Raw genomic sequence first — 19,654 nt, 5'->3', positions numbered from 1 at the left:
TTGAGACAGTCTCATTCTGTTGCCCAGGCTGGAGTGCAGTGCAACCTCTGCCTCCCAGGTTCAAGTAATTCTCCTGCCTCAGCCTCCCGAGTAGCTGGGATTCCAGGCATCCACCACCATGCCTGGCTAATTTTTGCATTTTTAGTAGAGACGGGGTTTCACCATGTTGGCCAGGCTGGTCTTGAACTCCTGACCTCATGATTTGCTGCCTTGGCCTCCAAAAGTGTTGGGATTACAGGCATGAGCCACTGCAGCTGGCCTCACTCTAGAGCTTTGAATGCCACACTAAGAAGCTTGACTGCTATCATATAGCCAGTGTCTGGGAAAGTGACAGTCACAGTTACATGGCTGGGGCAGATTGGAATGAAGGATGCTCGCGAGTAGATGAACACTGTAGAGCTGCTGCCCAGGTTTGGGTGGAAGGAAATGAGACCTTGAGCCTGCTTCGGGATAGGGGGCATGTCTTAGAAGAAAACAACGTCCTCGCTGGGATCTGGGCTCTTGCAGCTACACAGAAGTTGCTAACAACGTGCAGAAGGAGGAGACTGTCACCAACATCCAGTTTGTGCTGCTGGACTGCTCGCACCTCAAGTTCTCCCTGGTGCAGCACTGCAATGAGTGGCAGAACAAGTTCACGACTCTGCTCAAGGAGATGGCGGCGGGGCGTCTCCTGGAGCTGCACACTTACCTGAAGGAGAATGCAGAGAAGTGCGGGCTGGGGCGCCCCGCAGGAAGGGGGCAGGGGCAGACCCTGGGCCTTCCACTCACTGGCGCCCCCTTTGCTCGTCTTCAGAATCAGCCGCCCTCCGCAGACGCTGGAGGAACTGGGGGTCAGCTTGCAGCTCATGGATACCCTGCAGCATGACTTGCCCAACCTGGAGACTCAGATCCCTCCCATACACGAGCAATTTGCCATTCTCGAAAAGTACGAGGTGCCGGTCCAGGACAGTGTGAGTTCCTTCGGTGTTTGGTCTACCTGGGACCCATATCAGAAACAGATTTCAGGGGAGGTGCTTGGCCGTCCTCAGGGAGAGTGAGAAGTGACAGAGAAGACTCCAGATGTGAAAGTCTCTGAGAGCCAAAGCCAGGTCAAACGATACCTTCACTCAGCTTCTGGATTCCTCCCTTCTCCTCCTCCTCCTTCTTCTTCTTCTTCCTCTTCCTCTCCTTCTCCTTCTCCTCTTTTCCTCCCCCTCCTTCCTTCTTCCTCTTTCTTCCTTTCCTTCTCCTCCTCCTTCTTTCTTCTTCCTCACCTTGTCCCCCTCCTCCTCCTCCTTCTTGTTCTTCCCTTCTTATCCTTCTTCTCCTCCTCCTTTTTTCTTCCTCCTCCTCCTTTTTTCTTCCTCCTCTTCCTCCTTCTTCTTCCCCTTCCCCTCCCTCTTCTTCTTCCTCCTCCTCCTCCTTCTCCTTCTTCCCCTTCCCCTCCCTCTTCTTCCTCCTCCTCCTCCTTCTTCTTCCCCTTCCCCTTCCTCCTCTTCCTCCTCCTTCTTCTGGCCCTGCCTCTGCCACCCTGAGATTGCATTGGCCCAATTTCAGCCTACTGCAGCCTCTGCCTCCCAGGCTCAAGTGATTCTCCTACTTCCACCTCCCAAGTAGGTGGGACCACAGGCACATGCCACCACACCTGGCTGATTTTTGTATTTTTGGTAGAGATGGGGTCTCATTTTGTTGCCAAGGCTGGTCTTGCACTCCTGAACTCAAGCAATCCACTGACCTCCACCCAAAGTGCTGGGATTATAGGTGTGAGCCACTGCACCCAGCTGGATTTATTTATTGCATTTACTTTTTTTTTCTTTTGACCTCATTCTCAGACAGACAACTCCTGGATCCTTCCTTCCTTCTTTCCTTTCTTTCTTTTGTTTTCTTTCCTTTTTTTTTTCAGGGCTCGATCCATTGCCCAGTGCAGTGGTGCAACCATGGCTCAGCGTAGCCTCAACTTCCTGGGCTCAATGATCCTCTCACCTCAGCCTCTCGAGTAGCTGGGATTACAGGCACACACTACCACACCTGGCTAGTTTTTGTATTTTTAGTAGAGACAGTGTTCTGCCAGGTTGTTCAGGCTGGTCTCAAGCTCCTGACCTCAAGTGATCCTCCTATCTTGGCCTCCCAAAGTGCTGGGATTACAGGCGTAGCCGCCGCGCCCAGCCTGGGTTTCTTTTAGGCAACTCATACCTCGATCGTTTTAGGCCTTGTCACACATGCAAAACTCATCCCTAGACTCTGGTCTGGAGGATCAGAAATGAGTCCAAAAAGCCTTGATGAGGCTGGACATGATGGCTCACACCTGTAATCTCAGCACTTTGGGAGGCTGAAGCGGGTCAATCACCTGAGGTTGGGGGTTCAAGACCAGGCTGACCAACATGGAGAAACCCTGTCTCTACTAAAAATACCAAAAAAAAAAAAAAAAAAAAAATTAGCCAGGCATGGTGGTGCATGCCTGTAGTCCCAGCTACTCTGGAGGCTGAGGCCAAAGAATTGCTTGAACCTGGGAGGCAGAGGTTGCAGTGAGCTGAGATTGCACCACTGCACTTCAGCCTGGGCAACAAGAGCAAAACTCTGTCTCAAAAAAAAAAAAAAAAAAAAGCCTTGATGAGAGGGCAGACCTCCTGCTCCTGGTCATCCTCCACTCTCTGGCACCCCCAGGTACTGGAGATGCTAGACAGTCTCAATGGGGAGTGGGTTGTCTTCCAACAAACCCTGCTGGACAGTGAGCAAATGCTGAGGAAATACAAGGAGAAATTCAAGACAGGCCTGATCCACTCAGCAGATGATTTCAAGAAGAAAGCACACACGCTTCTGGAAGATTTCGAATTCAAAGGTACTCCTTGATCTGCTTCTCCCACTTCTTTAGCCTTTGTTTAGGGACCCTGCCTTCCGAGCCCAGGTCCTGGGACGGTGAGAACAGGGAGAGGAATGGGAGGGCCAGTGCTGGGGCCGGGTAAGAGCCACAGCTCAGGAGCAAAGGATGAGGACACCCGGGGCTCTAGTTTTGGGGGAGGCAGTGGCGCAGCTCATAGCATTTCTGCTTTTCTTTTTCTTTTTCTTTTTCTTTTTTTGAGACAGAGTCTCACTCTATCACCGGGCTGGAGTGCAGTGGTGTGATCTCGGCTCACTGAAACCTCTGCCTCTCGGGTTCAAGCAATTATCCTACCTCAGCCTCCCCATTAGCTGGGACTACAGGCGTGTGCCACCACGCCCAGCTAATTTTTGTATTTTTAGTAGAGACTAGATGGTCTTGATCTCTTGACTTTGTGATCCGCTTGCCTTAGCCTCCTAAAGTGCTGGGATTACAGGCGTGAGCCACCACACCTGGCCCCCATTTCTACTTTTCTTATCCCGACTACTGTATTCCATCTGTTCCTGACTCTCAAGTTGCATTTAGGAGTTTCTGCTAAGATTAACCACCATTCTTTCAATGCGTTCCCTGTTGCTCTCCTTCCCTTCTCTCTCTCACGTGAGGAGAGAGGTGAGATTTGCCCACAAAGAGACAGGAGAGCCGTGGCCTTCCTTGCTGGACGTGGGCAGGAAGCTGAGCTTCATCCTGAATCTCCCACAGGCCCTTTCACCAGCAACGTGGGACACATGTCCGCCCTAGAGCAGATCACACAAGTGCGGGCCGTGTTGATGGCCATGCGGGAAGAGGAAAACAGCCTCCGAGCCAACCTGGGCCTCTTCAAGATCGAGCAGCCACCCTCTAAGGACCTTCAGAACCTAGAGAAGGTGGCGTGCTGAGCGAGGGCCCCGTGGTAACCGTCGATCAGGGGCAGGGACAGGAGAATGGGTCCTTAGGACCACAAAGGCAGTGGGATGGGAGAGGAGCTCATGAGGAGCTTCTGTTTGTTGGTTTCAGTTGAGGTAAAATTCATGTAAAAAATTTAATTTTTTTTTTTTTTTGAGGCAGAGTCCTGCTCTGATGCCCAGGCTGGAGTGTAGTGGTATGATCCAGCTCACGGTAACCTCTGCCTCCCGGGTTCAAGCGATTCTCGTGCCTCAGCCTCCCAAGTAGCTGGGATAACAAACATCCACTACTATACCTGGCTAATTTTTGTACTCTTAGTAGAGATGGGGTTTCACCATGTTGGCCAGGTTGGTCTCGAACTCCTGACCTCAGGTGATCCACCCACCTTGACCTGCCAAAGTGCAGGGATTACAGGTGTGAGCCACTGCACCCTGCCAAAATTAACCATTTTGAAGTGAACAGTTAGTGACATTTAGTAATTCACACCACTTCTATCTAATTCCCAAACTTTTTTTTTTTTTTTGAGATGAAGTCTCGCCCTGTCACCCAGGCTGGAGTGCAGTGGTGTGATATTGGCTCACTGCAACCTCTGCCTCCTGGGTTCAAGCGATTCTCCTGCCTCAACCTCCTGAGTAGCTGGGTCTATAGGTGCGCACCACCTCACCCAGCTAGTTTTTTTGTATATTAATAGAGACGAGGTTTCACCAGATTGGCCAGGAAGGTCTCAAGCTCCTGACCACATGACCCACCTGCCTCGGCCTCCCAAAGTGCTGGGATTACAGGCATGAGCCACCGTGCCCGGCTCAACATTTTTATTACCCTAAAGGAAACCCTGCCCATTAGCACTCATGTCCATTCCCTCTCCCCCACGCCTGTCAGTTATAAATCTGTTTTTCATGTGTTTGATTCGCCTATTCTAGACATTTCATACCAATGGAACCATGTCATACGTGGCCTTTTTAATCTGGCTTCTTTCACTTAGCATTATGCCTTCAAGGTTTATCCATGGTGTAGCATGGATCAGTCCTTTTTTAAATGGCTGAATATTCATATTTGAATATGGCATGAATTTACCACATTTTGTTTATCCATTTGCCAGTTGATGGACATTTGGGTTGTTTCCACCTTTTAGCTAAAGAGAGTCAGTGCTGCTATGAACATGCGTGTACTTGTATTTGTCTGAACACCTGTTCCCCGTTCTTGCGGGTGTAAGCCTAGGAGTGGAATTGCTCAATCATATGGAAACTCTATGTTTAACTTGTTGAGGAGCTGCCAAGCTATTTTCCACAGCAGCTGCACCATTTCACATTCCTACTAGCAGTGTACCAGGGCCCCTATTTCTCCAGATCTTCGTGCCAACCCTTATTTACCTTTTTTTTTTTTTTTGGTTCTAGCCATCCTAGCGGGTGTGAAGTGGCATCTCACTGAGGTTTTGATTTGCATTTCCCTAATGACTCATGACGTTGAGGATCTTTTCATGTGCTTTTTCCTTGATGAGCTCTTAAGGCAAGAGAGTGGAGAAAAAAATGTGGACTGAAGAGGCAGCTCTGTTATCTCGAGGGGAAGCTTCACAGAGGGAGAGCAGCAAAGGGCCTGGGCGTCCATCAGGGAGGAAGAGGACAGGTGCCACTTTACGAAATGCTTCTCTCTGCCCTGTAGGAGCTCGATGCCCTCCAGCAGGTCTGGGAGATCACACGCGACTGGGAGGAGAACTGGAACCAGTGGAAGACTGGCCGCTTCCTGACCCTGCAGACGGAGACCATGGAGACCACGGCCCATGGGCTGTTTCGTCGCCTCACAAGATTAGCCAAAGAGTATAAGGTGGGAAGAAAGGAGAGGGAGGCGGAAGAGCAGCCGGCTGAGGATCAGGTCTGTTCCCAGGGAGGTCGTCGGGTCTTCTGATGCCTCCCACTTTTGCTCAGGACCGGAACTGGGAAATTATTGAAACCACTCGCTCGAAAATAGAGCAGTTCAAGAGGACCATGCCTCTCATCTCAGACCTGTGGAACCCTGCCCTTAGAGAGAGGTGAGGCTGCTCCTCTGCTTAGGGTGACTGCTTTGCCCGCTGGCCTGCACCTCCACCGGGTCCCTCCCGTTCCCCTCTCTGCAGCGTTCACAGCCCTCTCCTCCTTTCTGTCCATAAATGTATGTCTTTTTCTCTTTCGTCTTTTTAAAAAACATTTAATTTTGATGGACGCATGAAAATTGCATACACTTATGGTGTACAGCATAATGTTTTAAAATATGTACACATTGTGGAATGGCTAAATTGAGCTAATTATCATATGCATTACCTCATATACCTATTTTTTGTGGTGAGAATACTTAAAAGCTACTCTCAGTGATTTTCAAGTATACAATAGATTGTTATTCACCATTATTGCTGTGATGTACAGGAGATCTCTTGAACTCATCTCTCTTGTCTAACTGAAATCTTCTGTCCTTTAAGCAACGTCTCCCAAGGCTCCACCTACCACCCCAGCCCCTGGTAATCAGCATTCTACTCTGCTTCTGTGAGCTCAGCTTGTTTAGACTTCACATATCACATATGACTGCGATCAGGCGGTATTTGTCTTTCTTTGCCTGGCTTATTTCACTTAGCATAATGTCCTCCAGGTTCTGCCACATTATTGCAAATGACAGGAGTTTCTTCCTTCCTGAGGCTGAAGAGTATTCCATTGTATATATATGTATATATATATATATATACATTTTCATTGCTCGATGGACATTTAGGTTGATTCCACATCTTGGCTATTGTGAGTTAGTGCTCGGCAAACATGTGGCGCAGACACCAAGCCTGCCACTGTCCTCTATTTCTTGCACTGTCTCGGGGCATCCAGCCTTGCTGACTTCATGTTCTCTAACTCCTGCCCTGTCTACCTGTCTATCATGATTAAGCCTTATGTCTTTTTGTTTTCTTTTTTTTTTGAGACAGTCTCACTCTGTCGCCCAGGCTGGGGTGCAGTGGCGTGATCTTGGCTCACTGTAACCTTTGCCTCACAGGTGCAAGTGATTCTTGTGCCTCGGCCTCCCGAGTAGCTGGGATTACAGGCACCCTCCATCATGCTCAGCTAAGTTTTGTATTTTTTTTTTTTTTTGAGACGGAGTTTCGCTCTTGTTGCCCAGGCTGGAGGCCAATGGTGCCATCTCACTGCAATCTCCGCCTCCCGGGTTTTAAGTGATTATCCTGCCTCAGCCTCCCGAATAGCCGGGATTACAGGCATGCACTACGATGCCCAGGTAATTTTTGTATTTTTAGTAGAGATGGGGTTTCTCCATGTTGGTCAGGCTGGTCTTGAACTCCTGACCTCAGGTGATCCGCCCACCTCAGCCTCCCAAAGTGCTGGGATTACAGGTGTGAGCCACCACACCCCACCTAATTTTTGTATTTTTAGTAAAGATGGGATTTTGCATGTCGGCCAAGATGGTCTTGAACTCCTGGCCTCAAGTCATCCACCTGCCATGGCCTCCCAAAATGCTGAGATTACAGGTGTGAGCCACCGTGCCTGTCCTGCCTTAGGTCTTTGTCATACAAAAGATTTTGTTTTTTGTATGACAAAAGTATAGCTTTCTTTCTGTATGGTTTTTGCCTTTGTGCCTTGTTTAGAAAGACCTTTCCTATATGAAAGTTAAAAATATACCCTCTCCATTCTTTCTTCTAATGCTTTGTGTTTTTCAAGTTTAACTATTAATCCATCTGGAATTTGTTATGGTAGAGAAAGTATCTCAAGCCATTGGGAATAGATTTATAAAAATAAAGTAATTTTTATAAATGGTGTTTTAATCGTGATCTATCTATTTAAGGAAAACTAATTTTATTTCTTTATCTCTCTTCCGGTATAATGCTTTTGGCAATGCCAAAACCATTGTGTTATATGGTTATATATAACCTAACCATTTTATTTGCTTACATTATTTAACCTCTCCTTTTTTTTTTTTTGAGACAGAGTCTCACTCTGTCACCCAGGCTGGAGTGCAATGGTGTAGTCTCAGCTTACTGCAGCCTCTGCCTCCCAGATTCAAGCTATTTTCCTGCCTCAGCCTCTGGAGTAGCTGGGACTACAGGTGCACGCCACCACACCCAGCTAATTTTTGTATTTTTAGTAGTGACGGGGTTTCACGATGTTGGCCAGGCTGGTCTTGAACTCCTGACCTCGTGATCCTCCCACCTCGCCCTCCCAAAGTGCTGGGATCACAGGTGTGAGCCACCGTGCCCGGCCTCATTATTTAACCTCTCCAAGCCTCAGCTTTCTCGTTTGTAAATGGAGTAATAATAATTCCTAATTTATAGAGTAGCCATGAGAATGATATGAGATGTTTCATGTAAGGCCTTTACTCAGTGCAGCTCTAGAGTAAACCTGCAGTGATTCATTGTGTGTTTTGTAAGCACATCTACCTTAACTCCCTCTCCAGAGAATCAACTCCTGGAGGCTCTCACATCAACCTTCGTATTCCCCATGGTGCCTAGGATTGCATTTTTGACCCTGTTTAGCAAAATGTGTTGAATCATGAATTAATAACTATGCAGAATCGTAGCATCCCAATGAGAGCATTGGGGAGTAATGGTAATGCTCCTGACCTCACACCCTCCTGTTCCTGGCTGCAGGCACTGGGACCAGGTCAGGGATGAGATCCAGCGGGAGTTTGATCAGGAATCTGAAAGCTTCACCTTGGAGCAGATTGTGGAGCTTGGGATGGATCAGCATGTGGAGAAAATTGGAGAGATCTCTGCTTCGGCAACTAAAGAGCTGGCTATCGAAGTGGTATGACACAGTCGTCTCCCAGGCTCCGGCACCTCCTATGCCTCCTGGAGCGCAGGCTTCCAGCTGTTCATCACCTGATGGCGCCTCTCAGCTCCTGTTCCCCTTGGGGAAGAGATACCTGACTGCTGTGTCCCCCATTTTCTCTCCACAGGCATTACAAAACATTGCCAAGACCTGGGATGTGACTCAGCTAGACATAGTACCTTACAAGGATAAAGGCCATCATCGGCTCAGGTGGGGGGAGCTGGGGCTCTAGGAGAAGGGAGGGCTGTGTGACTTGGGCTGCAGAGTGAGGACCAAGGTTGGGCAGTGAGGATGGACTATGATTTTGACCTCTTGTGTCCCAGAGGTACAGAAGAAGTATTCCAGGCACTGGAAGATAACCAGGTAGCTCTGTCTACCATGAAGGCATCTCGTTTTGTCAAGGCCTTTGAGAAGGAGGTGGACCACTGGGAACGCTGCCTCTCCCTCATTTTGGAAGTTATTGAGATGATTCTCACAGTGCAGCGTCAGTGGATGTACTTAGAGGTCAGGACTCAGCGCCTGAGATCTTCCAGCTTCCTGCTTCTACTCCTTCATTTGCTTAGGACCTAGATTTTGCCCTGTTGTCAGCCTCATTCTCCTACCTTTAAAGTCACTCTTCGTCTAGGACCCAGACATCTGATTCTTAGTTATTACCTTTCATTTAGATTCCCTCCCTAATAAGTTTTTGTTCTTCTTCCAAGATTTTTCTTCCACTTTTCTTCTTAGACCCAGGTACCTGGCCCCCCACCTGCAACTTTCCTTGTAGAACTTGGGCATCTGCCAGCTAGCACTCTGTATCTTCTAATCAACTGTCATCCGTGATCTTGGAACAGGGAGCAGAGGGTGGAGAATGCGTGAGAAATGGCCTCTCATTGCAATTTTTGGCCCCTTCAGAATATCTTCTTAGGAGAGGACATCCGCAAGCAGCTGCCCCATGAATCAGCCTTATTTGACCAGGTCAACAGCAACTGGAAAACCATCATGGACCGGATGAGCAAGGACAACAATGCTCTCCGGAGCACCCATCACCCAGGTCAGAGCTCCGGGGCTCCTGCCCTGGCACAGCCTCGGTTGGCACTATGCTTGGTCTTGGTTGTGTGCTTCATTTATGAAAAGACTGATGCCCCCAGCTCTCATCACATTTCCCATCATCACCTCTTCTAAGCATTAAATCATAATTTCATAAATTAAACCCAACAAATATCTGAGTAGAGTATAATAACATAATGGTTAAGAGCATGGGCTATGGAATCAGTCAGATGAGTTTATTTTATTTATTTATTGAGATGGAGTCTCGCTCTGTCGCCCAGGCTGGAGTGCAATGGCGCAATCTCGGCTCACTGCAATGTCCGCCTCCCGGGTTCAAGCAATTCTCCTGCTTCAGCCTCCCAAGTAGCTGGGATTACAGGCATGTGCCACCACGCCCAGCTAATTTTTGTATTTTTAGTAGAGCCAGTGTTTCACCAAGTTGGCTAGGCTGGTCTCAAACTCCTGACCTCATGTGATCCACCTCCCTCGGCCTCCCAAAGTGCTGGGATTACAGGTCCCCAAGCCCAGCCTACATTGGCTTTAGTTTATCAGATTAACTAGTCTTCAGCCATGGGATGGGGTCAGGGATAGGGAAGAAAGGGATGGGTGGCAAGATGAACACATAGCGAGGTCTGGTTGACTGGGGGAGATTGGGGTAGAGAATCGGGGAGTCAAGTTTGACAATGGGCACCTAGAACGGGCATCCTGTGGAGAAGAATTCTGGTAGGAGGTGCAGAGGACCTCTTTTTCTTTTACCTAGGGCTAGTCTAACAGTTCTCCATTTTTCCAAGAGCCTTGAGTATACATATCAATAAAAATAACTTTAATTGTTCTGATTAAAGATAAACATGACAAGTTATGATATGCAAAGTTGAATGACAACTGATACTATCTGAAATAATTGACAGAATTATATTTTGGAACAGTTTATAAGCAAAGCCAAAAAAACAATGATCCCTTTGTTGAATGCAAAGAACGAATCTATCTTGTCCACAGCAACTGAGTCTGCCTGGAATCTTGGGGGATCACACTTAGGTTTTCACTCAAAGGATCCGACAGCCTGTAGGCCCTGTGCTTGAAGGCAAGAGGGTCACCTCTGAGTTTACACTAGTGTCCATCCTTTCTTCAGAAAGCTAGGAACTGGGAAGACAAGGGGAAAAATCAATCAAGACCTAAGGTATGGGGCTGTAGGCTGGGAGGAAACTAACATTGTTGAGAGGCTACACACATGAGTACATTTCAATTAGTATCTCACATTGGGTTTTGAGATGGATTTTATTGCCATTTTATACACAAAGAGATCAAAACCTGAGGAAGTTACTTGACATGCCAGTAAGTAAAAGAACTGTTTGGGCTGGGTATGGTGGCTCACGCCTGTCGTCCCAGCACTTTGGGGAGGCCGAGGCGGGTGGATCACCTGAGATCAGGAGTTTGAGACTAGCTTGACCAACATGGTGAAACTCCCTCTACTTAAAATGCAAAAATTAGCTGAGTGTGGTGGTGGGCACCTGTAATCCGGCTACTTGGGCGGCTGAAGCAGGAGAATTGCTTGAACCTGGGAGGTGGAGGTTGCAGTGAGCCAAGATCACGCCACTGCACTCCAGCCTGGGCGACAGAGTGAGACTTTGTCTCAAAAAAAAAAAGGAACTACTGTTTGATCGGGGGTCTTCTGCCACCCCATTCTGGGATTCTTTTTGCTATGACATGAGGGACACTGGCAACCCTAGTCCTTGCAGATTTCTTTCACTGTGTGTACATGACATGTATCTAAATAAAATGATTTAACTTGTTAGATTGTGTAAGTGGAGGGTAATCTCTACTTTTCAGAAGCTCTTGGGTTGGCCCGTGGATTCCCAAGTTCTTCCCCCAGCCCTTTTTCCTTTTTTGCCCATGGAAAATGAGGGAAGATGGACTTGACCCCCAAGTTCTTAGGCGGTCGTGTTATACAGTGTCCGCCACCCACTGGGGATATGTTCCAAGACCCCCGGTAGACGCCTGAAACCTCAGATAGTATTGAACCCAATTGCCATCAGTCGGAACATGTTTCTGTTCGTGTGTCCCGCCCGTAAATTCAATGCCCTTTCCATCTTAACTAAGCACTTATTAATGCACTGTGACTGTAACTTCTGCAGTTTGAGGTGTGACAGCAAAACAATCACAAATTTCTTTCTCCTCCTTCACAGTTTCACGGATAGAAGATTCATTCTTACTGTAGATCTCAGCAACCTCAGCTGAGAACTTTCACCTTTTCCTTTAAGGAAGGAAGATCTGTATGGAAGCACTTTACGGCTTCTCTTTGGACTATCTGAATTGGCAGCATCACTGCTCTTGTACTTTTGCTTACATTATTAAGTGAAATCAGGGTCACTTGAACACAGGCACTGCTGTGATGTCGCAACAGTTGATCTGATAATTGAGAGGGCTACTAAGTGACTCACAGGCAGGGCACCTCCACAGCGTGGAGACGCTGGACAGAAGGATAATTCACACCCTGGGGGACAGAGCAGGATGGGGAGAGATTGCATCACACTGCTTAGAACAGTGTCCAGTGAAAACTTAGGAATTGCTTATTTCTGGAATTTTCCATTCAGTATTTTCAGACCACAGTTGTCTGCAGGTAGTTGCAACCATGGAAAGTGAAACTATGGATAAGTATTAATGAAATCTCATATGATGTATCATTCATGCATAAATGGTAACATGTGCAATAGTGCATAATGAATACTGAGGAATGAATTAATGGAGAGAATGGGATGAGCATGGTAGAGGGTCTGGGATACTTCTCTGCATCCAAAAACCCCCATGGTAGTCTGTGCCGCACTGTTCAAGAGCTGGCAAATAACACAAAGTTGGGGCATCCAGATCCCCTCAGGGCAGTGGAAAGAAGGCCATCAAATGTCATTCATCACTCTTCTTCCCAGGCCTCCTGGACATGTTGATACAGATGAACACGACCCTGGAAGATATTCAGAAGTCTCTGGATATGTACTTAGAGACCAAGCGACATATTTTCCCCCGCTTCTACTTCTTGTCCAACGATGACCTGCTGGAGATTCTGGGCCAGTCCCGAAACCCAGAGGCCGTGCAGCCACACCTCAAAAAATGCTTTGACAACATCAAGTTGCTGAGAATCCAGAAGGTCGGTAGCAGTGGCCACGGTGAGATGGTGGGTGGGGAAGGGAGGTTGTTGGGGTATGAAAGGCTTTGGAGGGGACCCTGCCCTTCCAACAAGAGGACCAGGTTAATCAATGATTCTCGTTCCTCAGTGGGTAGGACGTCTTAGAATTGGTAATATTGAGAGGAGGGGAGAGGAGCAGAAATTACTCTCAGAAGGCCCCAGTACTTCTAGGTGGATGCCAAGCATGGGCAGCCCAGGCTGTGAGTAGCTTCTTTTTTCTACAGGTTGGAGGGCCCAGCAGCAAATGGGAAGCTGTGGGAATGTTCTCAGGTGACGGCGAGTACATTGACTTCCTCCACTCGGTGCTCTTAGAAGGGCCCGTGGAGGTGAGCAGTGGTGAGGGTCTGAGGACCAAGCTGGTTCTTCTTCCTATAGAAAGTTCGCGTGGCTGCACGAGGAGAGAGGAGCTCTGGGAATGGCCGATGGTCACTCCGCCTCCCTCCTGCCACTCCTGACAATGACAATCTGCCCTGAATGGAAATTTCCTTTGAAAGTCAGACCATCTGGCTCCTAGCCTCCATTTCTCTCAGGGATCCATTTCTCTTGTGGCTCATGCTTGTGATCCCAGCACTTTGGGAGGCAGAGGTGGGAGGAGCCCACTCACTTAAGCCCATGAGTTCGAGACCAGCTGTTGCCCGTTCCTGCTTTTCTCTGGGTACCAAGCCCTGGAGTGCCGCTTCCCAAGTGCCTTCCCTGTGGAGGACCTTGGCCCTGCCCCTAAGGCTGAACTGTCCTTTTCTTCCATCTCCCCCAGTCCTGGCTCGGCGATGTGGAACGGACCATGAGGGTGACCCTGCGGGACCTTCTCCGGAACTGCCGCCTGGCCCTCAAGAAGTTCCTTAACAAGAGGGACAAGTGGGTGAAGGAGTGGGCTGGCCAGGTGAGCTGGGTCCATAGAAATAAGGGAACAAGGGCCAGGCACTGTGGCTCTCGCCTGTAATCCAGCACTTTGGGAAGCCGAAGTGGACAGATCACTTGAGGTCAGAAGTTTAAGACCAGCATGGCCAATATGATGAAACCCTGTCTCTACTAAAAATACAAAAAATTATCTGGATGTGGTAGTGCACGCCTGTAATCCCAGTTACTCAGGAGGCTGAGGCAGGAGAATTGCTTGAACTCGGAAGGCGGAGGTTGCAGTGAGCCGAGATCCTGCCACTGCACTCCAGCCTGGGTGACAGAGCAACACTCCATCTCAAAAAATACAAAAATAAAGAAAGAAACGAGGGAACAAGGAAGATGGAGTTAAAAGGAGGTGGCCAGTGGAAAGACAGAATCTTGAGTCTCATACAGTATGGTTTCTTACCCCCCTTTCTGGGCTGTGGCTCTGGTATACTCCAAGCTGGACCCTTAGCTCCTGACCTGAGGCCCATGTCCCATCCTTCAGAGCAGACTGGGTGCAGTTGGGAGAGGCACATCGTTCTTGAAATAGCTGGGACTTGGGAGCTGGGCCGTGTGGGTAGCTGAGGACCGGGCTTTGGGACACGGCTTCTGCACATCCTCAGGTGGTAATCACTGCCAGTCAGATCCAGTGGACAGCTGATGTCACCAAGTGCCTGCTGACAGCAAAGGAGCGGGGAGACAAGAAAATCCTCAAGGTCGTGAAGAAGAAGCAGGTGGGAGGCTGGGCATGGTGGCTCATGCTTGCCATCCCAGCATTTTGGGAGGCAGAGGTGGGAGGAGCTGACTCGCTTGAGCCCACAAGTTCGAGACCAGCCTGGGCAATATGGTGAAACCCCGTCTTTACCAAACAATACAAAAATTAGCTGGCGGCACACCCAGGAGGTTGAGGCTGCAGTGAGCAGAGATCACACTGTTGCACTCCAGCCGCTGGGCGACAGAGCAAGACTCTGTCTCAAAAAAAAAAAAAAAAGAAAAAAAGAAAAAAGCAGGTGGGTGCTCTGCAAGTATGGGCTAGGCCTGGAGCTGGAATTGGAGGGAGGCAGCAATCAGAGTTAGAGGTGAGCTGGTGGAAAAGGGCCAGATGGAAGGGCTCTATGATGGAAGTCCAGTGGGGGCGGTCCTCAGTGGAGCAGAATTACCAGGAGGTACAGCAGGTGGGATCGGCACCAGCTTGGAAGTGGTGCTGGGTGGGGCGAGGGGTGAGCAGGCTTTGGCCGCATTGTTCTGCCTGCTCTCTTCCTTGCTGCCTCATGCCACAGGTGTCAATCCTGAATAAATATTCAGAAGCCATCAGGGGGAATTTGACCAAGATCATGCGGCTTAAAATTGTGGCTCTGGTGACGATAGAAATTCATGCCCGGGATGTGTTGGAGAAGCTCTACAAGAGTGGCCTCATGGATGTCAATTCCTTTGACTGGCTCAGCCAACTTCGGTTCTACTGGGAGAAGGTGCCAGATGAGCCGACTCCTGCTCTCTTAGCCTAAAACGGATCCTAATGCTTTCATTGCGTTGACGTTCTCTAAATCCAAGGATATCCTCAGCCGACCCTTAGTCCTGTCCCAGTGCCCTAATCCAGTTCTTCATTCCGTCTCCTCCCCACAATCAGGAGTGGCATGTAGTTGTCCCAGTCAGGGCTCACTGTGAATGTCACTTGAACAGGACTCAGAAACACTCCAGGTGGTCGCTGCATTAGGTTGGGGTGGACGTGCAATGTGACATCCATTATCTGTCTTGGCCATAAGCCACTCCCCGTTCCAACTCTAAAAGGGAACCCCGATCCCTTAACTGCAGCCTCCCTGACAACTCTGAGCCTCACTCTCAGTCACTGTCCCAGCTCTAACTCTCCTTCCAAGCCCACCTCTCTCCTGTTCTCCCCAGGATCTCGATGACTGTATGATCCGACAGACCAACACACAATTTCAGTATAGCTATGAGTACTTGGGTAACTCGGGCCGGCTTGTCATCACCCCGCTGACGGACAGGTCTGCTGTGTGGGATGAGTGAGGTGGCTGGGGTGGGGACAACGGAAGCTGAGGGGCTTCCCGGACTCTGACTCCAGTCCTGTTCTCAATTCTCAGGTGTTACATGACACTGACCACGGCATTGCACCTGCACCGGGGGGGCTCCCCCAAAGGCCCGGCAGGCACAGGAAAGACGGAGACTGTCAAGGACCTGGGCAAGGCCATGGGCATATATGTCATTGTGGTCAACTGCTCTGAGGGCCTGGACTACAAATCCATGGGCCGAATGTACTCAGGTCTGGCCCAGGTCAGTATCCTGCCACCCTGTGCCAGAGACCCCTTAAATACCTTTTCGTCCCAGAAAATAAACTGAAACCCAAATCTGGTTCAGTGCTTTGTAGCTTCATGACACTGCATCATGTGTAATTTTTTTTTTTTTCCTGGAGTGCAGTGGCTTGATCTCGGCTTACTGCAACCTTCCTCTCCCGGGTTCAAGCAATTCTCCTGCCGCAGCATCCAGAGTAGCCGGGATTATAGGTGTGCGCCACCATGCCTGGCTAATTTTTGTATTTTTAGTAGTGGCAGGGTTTCACCATGTTGGCCAGGCTGGTCTCGAACTTCTGACCTCATAATCCACCCATCTTGGCCTCCCAAAGTGTTGGGATTACCGGCATAAGCCACCGCGTCCAGCCACATGTAATTCTTACAACTGGGAAAGTCCCTTCCCCTTCCTGAGCTTCACGTAGCTTATTTGCAAAATCAGAAGATTATAAAAGATTAAAGAAAATAATGTGTGTACACTGGAGCAGAGTAGACACTCAGGGTGCACAAGTTCCCTACCCCGGTCTCTTCCCAACCCACACTTTCTAGCATCATCTCAGATTGGCCCCGTCTGATGGAAAGCTCTGGCCAGAGGCTACAACAGTGTACTCCTGTGCCCTTCTCCCTATGTCTATTCTGGAGGCGGCCTCGCCCATTGAAATGTTTTAAGGAAGGGGGGTGTGTTAATCATGCTTTCTAGCATCTTGGGGCACCTCTCCTGCTCCCAGTGACTCTGCCTCGAACCCCGTAGACTGGAGCCTGGGGCTGCTTTGATGAGTTTAACCGCATCAATGTTGAGGTGCTGTCGGTGGTGGCCCAGCAGATCCTGTCCATCCTATCCGCCTTGGCTGCCGGCCTCACCCGTTTCCATTTTGAGGGCTTCGAAATCAATCTGGTGTGGTCCTGTGGGATCTTCATTACCATGAATCCTGGTAGGTGGCAGGGAGTGGATGGGGTTCCCGGGGTGGGAAGAACTTGGTACCTGGTATCCAGGGCAAGTAACTGTGGATCCTCCTCGTCCCCCTTCCATTCAAAAGCATATAGCTAAGGAAGTCTGGCTGAAGATAGCAAAGGGGAGAGAAGGATAAACGCACAACTTTCTGGGAAAAGGGGAGGCAATCTTACTGTTTTCCCTAAAAGGATTAATAACCACTTATGTGTGTTTATGTAGACCCTGTCTTTTTTTTTTTTTTTTTTCACTCGGCCTCCCAAAATGTTGGGATTACAGGCGTGAGCCACCGCGCCCAGCCGTTGCCCTCGTCTTTCAAGATACTTAGCTGTCTACTCCCATTGCGCTAGCTCCCAGAGTTCTGATCTATCTGCCATCTCTTTTGCAGCAGGCCCAAGCGTCTCTCATTACTGTTCCCTAAGAACAGCTCTGGTGGAAGGGTCTAGGACAGCACAGGCATAGGAAAGCGTTTAGGAACTGAACGAATAAGAGGAACAGCTGTGATTTCTATTAGGACTGATGTGAGCTATACATAGAACTTGGAGAGATGGGAAATTGACAGCTCTGTTCTTTGAGTTTGAAACAGGGCCACGCAGAGAGTAAAGAAAGGACAGTAGATAAGAAAGAAGACCAAAGTGGGATGGGAAGGGCTGGGGCTGAGACGAGAAAGGATGTGATCTTGGAGTTGGGGAGAAAGTTAAGGATGGTGTTAGGTGGGAGAAGATAAGATTGATTGGAAAGTGACTTTTGGGAAGCAAATCAAGATGAGGAAATATATGATTCTTAAAAAGTGGCATTGTGTTCCAGGCTATGCTGGCCGCACAGAGCTTCCTGAAAATCTTAAATCCATGTTCCGTCCAATTGCCATGGTGGTGCCTGACTCCACCCTCATTGCAGAAATCATTCTTTTTGGAGAGGGCTTTGGCAACTGCAAGGTACTCTAATAATCCCTTTTCTCCAATGATTTTAATTCCCTTTCATAATCATTCCCTGGCCAGAGGAACTCCCCAAAGGCCCCACAATCAGCTTATCCTATAAAGAACTTAGACTACGGTCAGTTGGATGTGGGTGGAGAAGAATTGAGAGGAGCGAGGTTTCTCTTCTGTGATGTCACTAATTGATGATGACGTGATTCACACGATCTTCTAGGAGTCTGTAGAGCACCTGCTACCTGCTTCATGTCCTGAGACCTGGGTTCTTGCCTCTGACTGTCCTGAGATGAAGCAGAGGGATTTGTAGGGAGAGGGACTGTTTCCTCCTCTGTTTTCATTCCCCAGATTCTGGCCAAGAAGGTGTATACACTCTACTCACTGGCCGTGCAGCAGCTCTCCAGACAGGACCACTATGACTTTGGCCTGCGTGCCCTCACCTCCCTTCTGCGCTACGCTGGCAAGAAGCGCCGCCTACAACCAGATCTGACTGATGAAGAGGTAGAGCAAGAACACAGCCTTTGGACCTGACTTCCACTGTCACCGGCCCCGTGTTGCTTCTCTCAAGTCTTTCAGACCCTTTCTTTCCCCAGATTGGGATTCCCACCCTCCCGCCTGTCCCTGTCCCCGTTCCCTTGTTGCCCATTGCTTTGCTAATTGCTAACTGGTGTATCCATTGTTCTTGGCACCTGCCCTGAAACCCTTTGGAGGTGAGGGGCCTATGCCCTGGCTCGTCAAGCCTGAGTCTCTGTCTTTTCCCATCCAGGTTCTGCTGCTCTCAATGAGAGATATGAACATTGCCAAGCTCACTTCAGTGGACGTGCCCCTGTTCAATGCTATTGTGCAAGACCTATTTCCCAACATTGAGCTGCCTGTAATTGACTATGGCAAGGTAGTTGTCCCTTAATACTCTCCCCAACCGGGCGCTGTGGCTCGTGCCTATAATCCCAGCACTTTGGGAGGCCGAGGTGGGCAGATTGCTTGGGTCCAGAAGTTTGGGACCAACCTGGGCAACATGGTGAAACCCCATATCTACAAAAAATACAAAAAATAGCCAGGCATGGTAGTGCACACGCTTGTAGTCCCAGCTACACAGGAGGCTGGGGTAGGAGGATTGGTTGAGCCCAGGAGGTTGAGGCTATAATGAGTTGAGATCATGCCTCTGCTCTCCAGCCTGGGTGACAGAGCAAGACCCTATCTTAAAAAACAAAACAAAAACACAAAACCACACACTCCCTGACCACATATGTGAATATGCATGTGGGAACAGAAAGCTTGGCTTCCAAGCCTTGTTCTGCCGTCTACTGGCTATGACTTTGAGCAAGTCAGTTGAACTCTCTTTGGACTTCCTTATGTATAAAGCGATAGACTATTCAAACCAAACCTTCTGCTCTCTGACCCCAACTCCCTTCCCCGCTGACCTGCTCAAATGTACCTGCTCAGGCGCATCCATGCAGCAGTGCTCTGACTTCATCAAAACCTCTAATCTGTTGACTTTGCACTTTCTCTGTGCCCATCAGTCCTCCATGCCTCTGCTTCTCACCTCATCAGGTAGTTTTGAGGAGAAGCTGCTAGAAGCCATTTAGTATCAGAGAGCAGTGGAATGGAAGAGGGGGTTTTAGAAAGCATAAGAATGGCCAGGTGTGGTGGCTCACGCCTATAATCTCAGCACTTTGGGAGGCCGAGGCTGGCAGATCACGAGGTCAAGAGATCGAGACCATCCGGGCCAACATGGTGAAACCCTGTCTCTACTAAAAATACAAAAATTAGCTGGGTATGGTGGCTTGTGCTTGTAGTCCCAGCTACTCGGGAGGCTGAGGCAGGACAATCGCTTGAACCCAGGAGGCAGAGGTTGCAG

At 49.0% G+C, this 19,654-nt stretch overlaps 1 protein-coding gene across 1 annotated transcript in view; it reads left to right on the top strand.

Moving 5' to 3' along the window:
- DNAH2 (dynein axonemal heavy chain 2) overlaps positions 1 to 19,654 on the top strand; it is a 110,880-nt gene that overhangs the window by 41,457 nt on the left and 49,769 nt on the right. Inside the window, exons 21-41 of the mRNA XM_017531365.2 lie at positions 508 to 708; positions 794 to 950; positions 2,644 to 2,818; positions 3,557 to 3,720; positions 5,399 to 5,560; positions 5,662 to 5,765; positions 8,349 to 8,505; positions 8,657 to 8,739; positions 8,853 to 9,033; positions 9,424 to 9,562; positions 12,480 to 12,697; positions 12,961 to 13,062; positions 13,491 to 13,616; positions 14,239 to 14,349; positions 14,896 to 15,084; positions 15,515 to 15,618; positions 15,715 to 15,904; positions 16,670 to 16,850; positions 17,675 to 17,802; positions 18,145 to 18,297; positions 18,563 to 18,688. Coding sequence (XP_017386854.1) covers positions 508 to 708; positions 794 to 950; positions 2,644 to 2,818; positions 3,557 to 3,720; positions 5,399 to 5,560; positions 5,662 to 5,765; positions 8,349 to 8,505; positions 8,657 to 8,739; positions 8,853 to 9,033; positions 9,424 to 9,562; positions 12,480 to 12,697; positions 12,961 to 13,062; positions 13,491 to 13,616; positions 14,239 to 14,349; positions 14,896 to 15,084; positions 15,515 to 15,618; positions 15,715 to 15,904; positions 16,670 to 16,850; positions 17,675 to 17,802; positions 18,145 to 18,297; positions 18,563 to 18,688 — 3,151 coding nt within the window. The remainder of the gene's footprint in view (positions 1 to 507; positions 709 to 793; positions 951 to 2,643; positions 2,819 to 3,556; positions 3,721 to 5,398; positions 5,561 to 5,661; positions 5,766 to 8,348; positions 8,506 to 8,656; positions 8,740 to 8,852; positions 9,034 to 9,423; positions 9,563 to 12,479; positions 12,698 to 12,960; positions 13,063 to 13,490; positions 13,617 to 14,238; positions 14,350 to 14,895; positions 15,085 to 15,514; positions 15,619 to 15,714; positions 15,905 to 16,669; positions 16,851 to 17,674; positions 17,803 to 18,144; positions 18,298 to 18,562; positions 18,689 to 19,654) is intronic.

Source organism: Cebus imitator, unplaced genomic scaffold (assembly GCF_001604975.1).
Source record: "Cebus imitator isolate Cc_AM_T3 unplaced genomic scaffold, Cebus_imitator-1.0 Scaffold72, whole genome shotgun sequence".
NCBI lineage: Eukaryota > Metazoa > Chordata > Mammalia > Primates > Cebidae > Cebus > Cebus imitator.
Note: the sequence above shows the minus strand (reverse complement) of the source record. Positions and strands in the feature narration are given on the sequence as shown.